Here is a 12,928-nt window from a genome sequence, read left to right as displayed (position 1 = left end):
ATATATACTGAGTGTATCATTTATATCAAACACCTTAACAGGCGCATATTGCACGAAATTTTTGATTTTTGCAATATTTAAGATAAATTATTCATTATTTAATAAAGTTGATAAAGAATAGTGGGATAAGAAATTAAATAGGAAAATCACGAATAATAATTGTTTCTTTGAATTTCTTGTCGTGATATCGTGAAATTTAATCGGGAGCCCAGTGAATCACCCTGTAGAATCAGGTAAGGGTACACGAAAGGGCAGATTGAAGGGTCGTCGTCTTATCACATACCGCCACATTGACTAAACGACGAAATACGATTCCGCACTTTGTTTCCGCGTGCGACGACTGATAACTGTACCAAGCTGCAAGGTATCGCATTGTCTAGATTATGTTCGCTCGACGGGTGCTTTCAGACTGGGTACAAATGACCCGTGGCATTCATCCCCAAACATGGTTGCTTTCTTGTACACGGAATACTTGACGCCCACTAAACAAGTGTTCTCGCAGTAGAGTTTCAGGTATTTCATTAATATTTCCCGGAAATATTGTCTGACCACCCAGTCTGTCCGACCTATTCTACTTGTCTGACCACCCAGGGATGTCTGGCCTATTCTACTTGTCTGACCACCGAGAGTGTCCGGTCTATTCTATTTGTTTGACCCCATTACTTTGTAATGGTACTTCTTGTGTATTCTCTACAGAGTTATATCAAACTTGCGTTGGAATTGAAAGAAAACAAATTGGAACAACGTTTTCCTTTGAATAACTCCAACGGGAGTTGCACAATAATTGCCACGACTGCTTCGAATGAAAATTAATTTTTTTAACTTTCTAAAGATGAGGAGAATTAACGGGAGCCGAGTAATTCTGCCATAGAATTTATAAACTATCTCTATATTTTCGAAATTCGATAAGCGACGACGAGCTTTGACTGATGTACCGTATCATGAAGTTGTTTAGAGGGAAAACAAAGCGATTTCACGGTATTAAATTAATAGATCCGACAGACAGGAAACTTGTTTGTCACTTAAACCTCTCTACGTGACTCCCGTTAAAACCATCAGCTTATTCCCTTCAGTTGCCGACCATATTGAACAAACAATCGCATTAAAATCTGTTTGAAATAATTCCATTCTCACCTTTCTAGTGTGCGCTACTTTAACGTTGATCGGCAAATTAAATTGGTGATCAGCACGTATGAAGCCAGGAAGTTGTTCGCGATACTAAAAAGCGATTAAGAGCTACAACTTATACATTTTGTATACCGCAAACAGATTTGTTCGACGTATTAAGATAATACCTTGGATCTGCGATTCCCAACTTTTCTACGTACAACTTCTTTTCCCTCTACTTTCCGTAGCCTTTCCTCTCATTTTTTACTTCTCGTCCCTCCTCTTTCCCTATCTTCTCTTCTTCTTTTTTTTATTATTCCTAGAGGTAAGAAAGTTTCAATGGACTTTACCCAATAGACTGTGCTTCCTAGTTGGATCCAAGCTAATAAGCTATAAATTCACTCCCTTTCTTCGGATGTTTTTTCAACCCTGTCGCAACTTCCTCGACGATAAGTGGCCTCCCTTCCTGCGTGGACAAATATCCAAACAGATAAACATGTTTTATGATGATAGCGGTATAAATAACTCGGAAGGGACTTACGCCGACATGTAGACACTATTATTTTAATAGCAAATTCATTTCGTGCAATTTTCTCTTTAAATATGCAAGATGGAGGTAAGGCAAAAGTATCAGTAAATGCAGTATCAAACTGCGGTAGTTGGTATCGAAATTCTAATTGCAAAGAAAAAAAAAAAAAAAAATATCGATGAAACCGCGTCCATTCGCCAGAGATTTCATCCCCCTGGTCGAACAGTGGATAGAGTGAAAATGGCGGTCGGCCAAATTTTATATATTCCGTCCGTTCGTTCGTTCATGGACAGCAATTTGCAGCTCTTTACGATGTCCACGGGGTTGAAGCTCGTTCTTCCAAAGAAGGTATAGGATTGGCCAAAACACGTCCACGGACACCCTCCTCCCACCCCCTCGCTCCTTCCTTCCTTTCTCTGTGTCGTTGAAATACGTTGCTGCCGGATCACATTTACCCTCGATGGGCTTAGGTGGCAGGGGTTGTAGGGATAGAAGGCTGAGCTTTTACGAGCTCTTGGCTCGCTTGAAATTTGTCTGGATGCTATCCGACCATCCTGAACGTCGGTTTCTCCTTTGCCTTCCTGAAAATAAGGGGCAAATCAAGAGACAGCAAGTAATAAAAAGAGTTGAATCACCTTTTCACTTTGCTTCTCTATTTTTTTCCCTCTTTTTTTTACCGTTTCCTGTGTTTTCTCCTGCACGATATGCTTCTCCTCCCTGCTGAAAAAAAAATATATATATATTAGCCGCTGAGTTGCAATTTATTGCTCGTAAATTCGTCTTCGTTCGTGATAAATCTTTTCGTTAGATTAGAGAACGGTGCGTTAATATCTCTGTACTATAATATTAGCAGATTACAATCGCAAAGAAGATACATGTTCTATGTACCATGTATCTTCTTGGTGTCGTCGAAAAAGACAAAGGAGCGTTCTTACTTCGAATCGTGACTTCCCGGCCCCAAAACGTTTTGTCATTGCGTCGGCTTCTGAAACATTTATCACCAGCCTTTTTCTTCCACGTTTCCCTTGTTTCTCGCTCCTCGAAAGTTTAAGAACCGAGAGAGAGATATGCACTCGAAAGCCTGTCTGTTTTCTCTGTTTTTCGTCGTCACAGACCGGGCCATTTCTTTCCGTTTCCAGTGACAAGAAGTAAACGAGAAAACGCAAGTTGCACACCGGCGAGGGTATCTCTCTGTGAACATTCTTGAAATATGACGTCCAAGGGAATATAATTTCGTTGGTGTATTGTCAAATGCATAATTCCATGCGTTCCTTTCGGATGCGCCAGAAAGCGTCGCGATTCGAGCAAAACGATCAAACGAGATTAAAGTTGAATTATTACTCGCGTTGCGTTTTCCCTTTTTCAAGATGTTCCGCTTTCCCTCGAATTAATAAATAAATTAAATTTCTTCTAGACTTTTTTGCCTTCTTAACTTTGCTGAAGAATATTACCTAAAAATATGAAAATATTTAGAAAGAAAATCAAAGAATCAATTACCGATAAAAATTCAATCGGAAAAATCGTCACCGATTATTATAAGTAGGACAGTTTACGTTTAACAACCGAATACCAGATTCCGCGTGCGGATCGGTTATTGATAAAATTAGGTGTAATTAACGTATCGATTAAATTATCAAACGATTAAATTTTCATTGATTTACGTGCTACATCGAATGCGTGGTGTTCGAACAATCGGCCATTACTCGAACGTAAATATCCCGTGCCCGTTTACCGTGAACGCCGGAACAAAACCCATGGATAATCGACGTGCTACGGTATTATCAAAATCCACGATAATGACTCGCCAGTGGTAATTCGACGTCGTATCCGCGAGCGATAAAATTAGCATGAACGAGGCTCTCGTGCGCCGCGGCGCGCGTATACGTACATGCAGTTCAAGAGTAACGGGCCATGAATGAGTACGAGGGAAATGGTGCATGAATGGAAAGGCTTGAAAACATACTAACAGCTTATGCCCACGTACATACATACACATCTCGTAAGTTCCGGAAAATCGAGCAAGGTTCATGGACGCCCAGCGTTGAAAAAAAGAAAAATACTTTAAAATAACTGTTTACATATTTTCCCACTTGCATTAGCACATTGAAATAATTCAACCATTTAATACGACGAAATATCAGATTTCTTTGTGTACATTTATCGACGAAAGAAAATTGTAATTTCCCTCGCGGCGAACACGTGCCACCCTTAAAGCCGTGAACTGATCAAAGAAAAACGGAAGATGGTGTAATTACAGATAAATTCATAGGTATTTAAAAATGTATTTAGGGAGCTGGACAGATTTGCCGGTTATTGCCAGGCAGGTCCTTTGAGAATAATTCGGCTTGGATCTTTCAGCAATTAACGCGACGGACCGGAGAAATTGCGCTCCTGGAAGTTGACGCGCAAAGGACGCGCGTCGTCGCTCGGCCTGTCGGTGCGGTGTTCATCCAGTCGTCCCGAAAGCGGTGAAATTCCGCGCAAAAGCCCTTTGAACCTGGTTACCCTCGCTGATTGCAGGTATCCAGGCTGCTAGGTGTGTTTAATCAACGCGCGAATCGGCTACGCAAACGGTATCGTTTCAATTAAACGTAAATATTGCCATCAATTTCTAACGAAAACAAAGAAGCGATGAAGTTTAACAAACGAACTCTCGTTTTTTTTCATCCAACAATCAATATATTCCGATATACTTTTTAATAAAAAGAATTGGAAGGAAGGCTATTGGAAAAAGGAGCTAGCTCCTTTCGCGTTAACGATGCGTAGAGTGATTCATTTACAGCTGTTCTACGAACTACTTATTGTATGAAATAACGATAATCTCTTGATTCAGGGTGAAAGACGCCACAGGCAGCCGACGATGCGAATAATCGGATAGTGGATAGAAAGTGTAGTTGATAGGGGACAGAGGTGAAGATGAAACGCAAAGGAGGGGAATAGGTGGTTGTCTCCGCTTTAATAAGACGCACCACCCGCTGAACGGTTTCAAACTTTGGATCGACTTTGATTAGAGCATCCTGCTAATGACAGGGCATCGACCGGCGTTTAATCTAATATTCAAAACTGTCTGAGCTAACTCATCACGAACAGAATATTAGCTCGTCGGTGTTCGAGGGCGTTGGCAAACCTATTCATGGTTACATTTACCGATCCTATGTTTCACCTTCTCCTCGTCGACCTTAAACAGGATATTAACGACGAAGTTAATCCAACGGGATAATTACCGGAAATTTATTCGCGGTAATAGTTTTTATCAGAACAGTATGTTGATCATTTTTTATCTCTACCCTCTGCTTGTTCTCTTTCGAGTCGATGCAAAAACCTGAAGCTCGACCAAGTTTATTAAAACTATTCTCCAGGCACCGAAGCGGAAGAGTAGGGGGATTTCGTGGCGGTACACGGACGCGTTTAATTTCAACGAGACAAACTTTCACGGGACGCGAGACAGCCGAGTTTTGCATAAATGTCGCTATGGAAAGAATTTCAAGTAAATCGAATATCTTGGAACAGAAAGAGAGCTGTCGGCATATGTTGTTACAGAATCGAACACGTTCGGCTTTAATTTGATGAAAAGCGATAAAAGAGAGCACGCTCTTTTCCAAAGCGAAGATATCTCAGTGTTATTCAGGAAACGTAGTTCGATGCGTCAGGATCTTTGCAATTTTCTTCCAACCTTTTCAGCCGCGAGCTCATCTCCTGTAAGTGCTTTCATCGTTTCGATGTTCAGTAGTATAGTCGGCGAAGGTGTTCACCGCAGGATTCGTTGAAGAAAAGGATTGCTCGGTAGTTAGATTTTACGTTTATCTTTATTGGAATTCGTGCTAGAATGCACGGATTTGCCGACCGACTGATCGAAAACCTAAATCAAGTCCCTCTTTCAAATGGTGCAAAATATCATATTTGGAATTATTACAGTTTACGAGTATTTCAAACTGATCTTTTTAACTTTGCAAATTTTTCAAATTAATCAGCTACGATATTCAGAAAAATCATGTTTCGTTAGGGGTATTAGATTTAACTAATTAACAAAGTGTCTTTGGTTTCCATTAGTTTCATACCATCTGTTAGATTGGAATGAACATAGGGGTGGAAGTTGGAAACAGAATCGATTGAATTATCCCAGCAGAATACGAATATATGCGTCCACTTTCGAACAGATGCGATCTAGCTACAATTACCTAATTGTTTGCGGCTAACCTCAAAGAGCGAAACAATGCAAAGCAAATGAATAGAATAATTTCGACGCTTCAATAACCTAATAACCTTTAATAGTACCATAAAGACTCTAAATGAAACACATGTCACCAAAGCTGTTTATTATACACATGTGTATATTCTAGTTTTGTACTTGAAATGATTTATCCTAGTGCTCGTAAAATTTCTCGTCAAATATAATTTACAAAGAATTGTATCTTCGATGTTACGAGACATTTCTAGCTAGATGATTTAACTATGAACATATTCGTAGCAGCACATGGGAAAAGATGAGTCGAATGTGTTCCAAGGGAAATTCACTAAGTGACCGGCCATTTTTGAAGGCCTCTCGCTAAGTGGTCGGCCATTTTTCTTGGCCTCACGCTGACCAAATATGGAATATTTAAATTCCTACCGTCGAAAATTGCTCTACTCGCATATACTCGCGTACAGAACCGTTTCGTTACCGCTTACGATTATTGCACGGAGGGGCAGAAAGCGTCTCATATGGCGCATACCAAGCTGCTGCATTCTCATGACGATATTAATATTTCCTGTTACGATATTATATTAATACAGCGCTTGTATGGAGTGCCAACACATGTACCACGTTTTCAGGAAACGACTTTAATTTCTTTCTGCTGGCTATGAAAGATTCGTTTTAAATATCTTCTTTCACTTTAGTGTTACGAATTACAAAGTATTCATAAATCAATGATGGTACATAGTTATTTTAGATAGATTATTGGCAGGTTTTGTACCAGACGCGAAACTTTTTGTTCGCCACACGCTAATCTTGTTAACTCGTTTCAAACATGCTAAGATGTTATAACTGTTCATAGGTCGTATTTGGCAGTCCCGAAAGAAGAGAAAATTAGTCTGGTTTAGACCGCACTTGAATTTTAACCGATCCTACAACGAAAGGTCATCGACCACAGTTATTGACCGAAATGGATCGTAATTAGCAAAACCGATCAGCTGCTGCGTACCATTTCCACTACTCAGCTGATTGATTGTGTAATCACACATGCGATATCATAATTGCAAATTAACTGAAATTCATCAAACTGTCAAAAAGATAAATATTGTAAAATTTGACATTTAGAAGCTTGTCGACACATTTCATTTCGAAATTGCTCGTTCACAAACAGAAACGTGTTTCATCGATAAAATGTGTGAACGTTGACGTAAAAAAAAACATAAAACATCGATGTATCCAGTTACTACGTATCTTGCAGGATGTAACGAGTGTCAGTTGTTAAACGTCAAACGTGCAATAAAAGTTATCAACAGGACCGATGATTTATTGCAGAAACAAACAGTTTGATACACGCGATACAGAGTAATTTGAGCTCGCGAAAAAATTAATTTCACCCGTCGGAAACGTTTATCAAATCCATTGATACGTATTTTTTGTTCACGAAAACGAATTGAAATAAAATGTATACAATTTGTTAACTAAGGTTGACTCGAGAATTGATCAAATATTCTCCTAGAATGATGTCGTGCAAAAAGTTTTGTTTGCAAAAGGATCAATTAATCGATGATTCTGAATTATGTTCACTCTCATTGGAGATCTTCTTAAGAGCTCATTATTTGCTGAAGAATTTCGTGGATTTTTTCAAGTTCGTACCATTTAATCACACAGAAACTGGCTATTAATTTATACGATAATTGTGTATTAAAACAACCAGATTCCATGGGTGTATATGTGACGACATAAATTATGATAAAATACCTTTGCATGGAGCGTTGGACACCATGGCTACGGCAATGACATCAATCATCTGTGGAAAAATATCGAACGATAAATCTGAATCATATGGATTGTTCCGTGATACGTGTGCTTGTGTCCATTGTCGGAATGATGAAGACGTGCCGGATGATATCGTTCAAAAAGTAATGTTGCACCCTGAAACCACTTCCATCGTTTCATTCAAAGGATTGTTTTTTATAATTAACAGGTAGAAACAATTCTACGATGCTTACAAAAATCGTGTGCCATTGAGAACATCATCTATCGAGTGAAAAAGGTTCTACACACTTTGGAGAATTCATCGGCGTGTTTGATGCCAGAAAGACTTCAGAATCTGTCTCTTTGCCTGAAAGAAATAATGAAGAAAGTTATTTGTCAACCTTCGAAAGGTATTCTTTAATCGGTATAACAATATCAAGAAAATCATCTGTGTATCAAAAATTCAAATCTTAACCCATCGTCACACTTTTCGATTATAATTTTGAGGAATTGCCATGATTCATAAAACTTCTTACCAAATTGTTGTAGAAACTGTTTATAATAATCAGATGAAGTTAACGCTGAATCTTGTGAACAAATTTATTCGAGATTGGAGCGGGAAGAGATCTAAAACTAGACCATTCCTTAGGATCTGCAGATACTGTAATTCGGTTATCAGCGAAACAACTCGACAATGGGTAATTTTCCCTTAAAAATTGAAAATAATATGTCAAGTAATATCTGAATTATTTCAGGGTACATTTTGCTGCAAGGATGCGCAACGATTCCACAATATCTGGAAGGAGTGGTCTCTGCAACAGTCAATATCAGTTAGTTCCATTGAAACAATGTTTCTATCATACAAAAGAATAAAAGCTGAGGTTCCCGCGTTAATAGGACGCCAGTAAGAGCGGCGAGGAATCGAAACGGAAGCGTTTGGACGGCAAACAATTTCTCGAATGCTCTAAGGACACTTCAATGATGTACGTGGCTGGACAAGAACGTTCGAGAACGTTCTCTCCAATCGAGGAATTTCAAGCTGGACTTACGATGAAATATCAGGCCAGCGAAGGAGATAAAATTGCAAGGGGAATCGATGGAGCTTCATGGGAACAGGGTACCTTCCACCCAGCGGTAAAACATCCAAGTACTCGTGAGACGACGCGTTGCACGGAAGCTGAAGTATGCTCGAGGAAAACGGAGTCAGAAAGATACAGAGTCGGGGGTGCGACTTCGGCAAAATCGACTTTGCAGGTAAGTTCGATTCGGTTAAAAGGGAAGACTTTATAGTGATCATTATCGATTTTGATGAAATTTATGTACGGTATATGGAGTGTTATAAATATAGAAAAAAACCACCCTTAAAAGAATTGATTTTTCGCCTTTGGAACAAAAGAATCGAATCCGAATTCGAACAGCCATAAATTTGCAGGAGAGGGAAGCGAGGAGGAGATGCAATATCGACAGGGTCGACGACGAGTATCCTATCACGTCAGATGGACGACGGAAACGTGACGATGGTCCGTGTAGAAGTAAGTCCGAGAAAATCCGTGCACTATCGTGTGGTTTACGGGACACGACCGTGGAACGAGCAGCTGTCGGAAAAATGAGGAAAATTAGAAGCGGCAGGAAAGCAAAAAGCAACCTCTCGGAAATGGAGCCCGGAGGGAGCGGAGTTGAACGATCGAAACGAGCGGGGAAAAATGATAAGTCTGATCGGAGTCGATCAAGGAAAGGACGAAGAACGAAATCGGATGACGATGATGATGAAAACGAAGAATCGACGTACGACGATCGGTCGGACAAGAAATCTAAAAAGATGAAAGGGAGGAAACTTTACAGAAATACGCCGGATGAGATTGAAAGGGAGAAACGTGTCGGGAAGACGTACGAGGGAGATCGTGAAGAGAGCACAACTGGTAGACGACGTAGGAAGAAGCCACGAAAAGGGGACATGGAACTTGACGATGCGACGGACACGAGCAAGAGCACGGAGAGAAAAACAGACAGGTCGAAACGTGAAAAGAAAGGCGTATTTTATTCCCTGGATGAAAAAGGAAAAACTTTTAAGCGTGGTCGGAAGCATAGGGATAGCAGGGATAGGGAACAGACTGGTTCTGACTTAAAGAAGAAACGTAAAGGTAAGAATTTAGATAACTACTCGTTTCCGAAAAATTCCATTCGATATTGATCTATTTAATTTATCTAACTAATTGCTACATTGATGTACCATTTTTAAAATGTTATCTTACCGAGAAAATGAATGGTCAGAGTAATAAAAGTTTCTCGTGTTTCGAAAGGCTAATTTTCTCACGTACAATGTAGAAGGTAATAAGGATAATGGTGAAATTAAATTCCCTGTTGCATGTTAAGTTAGGGTAGGCAGTGCGAGTACGGAAGATAAATCAACACTCAGTTCAGAGAGTGAGAGTAAGAAAGGGACGAGTGCATCGAGCAAGAAGGGTCGAAAAGGGGCTCATTCGCATGGAATAGACGACGATTACAGTAAGAAAAGTGGATCTCATGATCGCAAAAGGAAGCCAGGGGTGACGAAAGATTTTGTAACGGGTAATGCGAATTATTGAAAACTATGAAAATTTTGAAATTTTTTTTTTAAAAGTATACGTAATGAAATGAAATGTAAATGAACGCGTTCTGGCAATAATGATATCTAATTCAACATCATTATCGAGATTCCTGCTTCAATGAAAATCGACTGGAATCCGATCACAACCAATCGTTAATCGCGAGCACTTGGGGTCTGCAAACGCTCGTACATCGTTATCGTATCGCGTCGAAATAATGCGGTTTACGTGTGTACAGTGCGTCGGCTTCGACATCCTGCTGAAATTCCTACGTTACAGGCCATCGACACCCGATCGAGTACCAATTATCAAACCAGCACTTTGCGAAGCTTGGCTGGACCATGATACCGATTGCCAAAACCCTAAAGAAAGTCGTTCAATACCGAACAAAGCCTGCAAAACCTCATCTCGACTGGTACGTAAATTACTCTACTATTTTTTATGATTATATGAATATCATCCTCCGTCTACCTCGCATCATGTTCCTTTCATCATGTAAATACCAAGAATTCGACCTGACCTTCCTTATCATTTTTCTTAGATTATATAAGAAAGTTTGATTTTTATCTCGTTTAAAGTGTATTAATAAGTTGCTGCGAAACAATGCAACAGTAAATGAAGTAAAAAATCGTTAATTTGCATCGCGCTCAACTCTGGGCAAACTTTGAAACTAGTTGCTAACAAGTTAACTATTAGGTTGAAGCGCAAAGCTAACAAGACGGAGGACGACATACAAGATGATGGCACGTTCTAACTTGTTGCTGCTTGAACAAACTTCAGTAATTTATTATAATTAATCATTAATCTGTTCCTACCTTCTCTCACGAATTAGGTTTAAGAAACAGCGATACAATGGGCAGACGTATTACGATGATGGCACCACTGTATTTTTAAATTTTCGTCAAGACGGATCTGGAGAAGTATACTATCCAAATGGAAAACTTGCTATTGGAGTGTACAAACCAAGCAACTGTCAATGTAATTAATTTTTTTATCCGTAATTAAATTTTAAGAAATTTGCCGAAAATATACGAGACAATCGAATAGCATAGATAGAAAATGAAATGGCAAATTTGGAATGAAATCATTATTGGAATTATATGAAGCAAAATTATTTATATGCGAGGTTTAATGGAAAATGTAACAGATGATGGAAATGTTGAAATATTCGATTTCAAGACGATATGTGTACTGTATTCAGCCCAGGAGGCAAGGATCTCATGGGAATCGAGAGGAAATCACAGATTGTCGCATTATTCGACAGCATGGGCAACGGTGCTATCTTCGATGAGGATGGCGCTACTAGGTTCGTGTTGGAAAAGAATTTCAGAGGAATTTTTAATTACTGTCTGCCGAGACACCTTCCGTTCAAGTTTCCAATTATTTCTGCAGCCTGTCCTACAATCAGATTGGTGGAATTTGGAGGGATAATCCTGCAGGACTGCCGTTCACGTGGATGTGGGACACCGACCAAAAGAAATCAATAATCAAGACTGTGTACATGGTGAATTCATGTTCAATTTTTCCTGTTTCTTTCAATTAACCATTTAAAAGCTCATTTATAAATTAATTAATTTTTGTATAATGATACATTGGTCATTTTTTATAAAGTTAAATTAACACAATTGACTTGACAAAACAAATTACTTATCCTTCATTTGTAAAACTTTTTGCTCTTGGAATATTTCAGGAGAAATCAGCAGAACGCTTGGAAAAGCTCCTCCCTTCGACAACCAAGGTATCGCAAAAAAGGTAAGCAGTATCGTGAACGTTGCAAAATCGATATTAATTGATTTCATCGATTCGTCTGCAATACGTTCAGTTCCGGAAGTACCAAAGCATCGGTGACACCTGCGAGCTCGCGAAATAAGGAGAAGAAGGTCGTGGAACAGAAACCTGTTGTCGTGAAGCACCAGAAAGAAGAAGAAGAAAAAGCGGTCGCGACCGGGTATGTTGAATAAAAAAAAGTAGAACAATTGTGTTCCATCGGGGGTTACTAATTACAACGGGTCTGCTCATAATCGAGTTTTTTTTTCAATTGGGACGTAACTATCTGTAATTAAAATACAATAAATGAGTTAATGGAGTATATATTAAATAACTAATTCAAATTACTTTACAATCAACATTCATATTGAATTATTCGAAAACAGCTTTAATTTCTTTTCAGAGACAATTCCCTTGCAAAATATTCTAAAGATCCTTGTCATTTCAAAACAATCCGCATAAAATTGAATGATTTCATCTGCTGTAGGATATTGAATCGAAGTAATATCAATCTTCAATTCTCAGCTGGTAAAAAAAATATTAGGTACACAAAAATAAAATTAACATTTGATTTTATCTAATTTCTGCGTTAATTTCTGTATGAGTTATGTGATTTTAGAATAGAATTAGGTACCGTTTTGGATCTCGATAAAGAAGTGGCATCGTACTTCGTGGATTCAAGTTCGAAAGCTGCTATGTTAAAGTAAAATCACTGAAATAATAATAATACACTTGGTAGCAAAATTATTAAAATGATAAATTTGTAATAAACTGTTGTTTTGCTTACGATAGAGGCAGATTTGAGAAGTTATTGTCGTCTCAAGTACAACCTGATGGCAGTTTGTATTACATAGCTAAGGGACTTGAAGATGTCAGGAAAACGGCAAGGCAACGTAAATTTATGATGGCAAAATACAGGCCATTTTGGTACATCTGGAAAAAAATGGGAACTAGATGTCGTCCAAGATAATTTATAAAGAAATCATTGGAAATCATTTTAATCACAAAAAT

At 38.8% G+C, this 12,928-nt stretch overlaps 1 protein-coding gene across 2 annotated transcripts; it reads left to right on the top strand.

Annotated features, from left to right (window-relative positions):
* Positions 1-7,256: 7,256 nt before the first annotated feature.
* LOC117605908 (uncharacterized) lies at positions 7,257-12,887 on the top strand. Of its 2 annotated transcripts, XM_034327710.2 has the most exons (17): positions 7,257-7,455; positions 7,525-7,729; positions 7,795-7,975; positions 8,115-8,263; positions 8,321-8,395; positions 8,463-8,819; positions 8,998-9,706; positions 9,939-10,133; positions 10,430-10,565; positions 10,983-11,128; positions 11,330-11,456; positions 11,543-11,654; positions 11,841-11,902; positions 11,973-12,098; positions 12,321-12,461; positions 12,537-12,620; positions 12,710-12,887. In XM_034327710.2, exons 1-17 carry the CDS (start codon positions 7,328-7,330, stop codon positions 12,885-12,887), a joined length of 3,111 nt encoding a protein of 1,036 aa, XP_034183601.2. In that variant the 5' UTR covers positions 7,257-7,327. The 2 variants fall into 2 exon arrangements, 1 of the variants encoding a protein (XP_034183601.2); XR_004581830.2 differs by lacking the exons at positions 12,321-12,461; positions 12,537-12,620; positions 12,710-12,887 and having other exon boundaries at positions 11,298-11,456; positions 11,973-12,051.
* The last annotated feature ends 41 nt before the right edge of the window (positions 12,888-12,928 follow it).

Source organism: Osmia lignaria, chromosome 2, assembly GCF_051020975.1.
Source record: "Osmia lignaria lignaria isolate PbOS001 chromosome 2, iyOsmLign1, whole genome shotgun sequence".
In the NCBI taxonomy this organism is placed as follows: Eukaryota; Metazoa; Arthropoda; class Insecta; order Hymenoptera; family Megachilidae; genus Osmia; species Osmia lignaria.
Note: the sequence above shows the minus strand (reverse complement) of the source record. Positions and strands in the feature narration are given on the sequence as shown.

What these genes read in the sequence shown, in the direction of transcription:
- LOC117605908 (XM_034327710.2), top strand. Translation starts at nt 7,328, where the DNA reads ATGATGTCGTGCAAAAAGTTTTGTTTGCAAAAGGATCAATTAATCGAT. An exon ending in GACGAAAGATTTTGTAACGG is followed by an intron (nt 10,134 to 10,429) that starts GTAATGCGAATT and finishes CCTACGTTACAG; the next exon opens with GCCATCGACACCCGATCGAG. An exon ending in GCTGGTAAAAAAAATATTAG is followed by an intron (nt 12,462 to 12,536) that starts GTACACAAAAAT and finishes ATGTGATTTTAG; the next exon opens with AATAGAATTAGGTACCGTTT.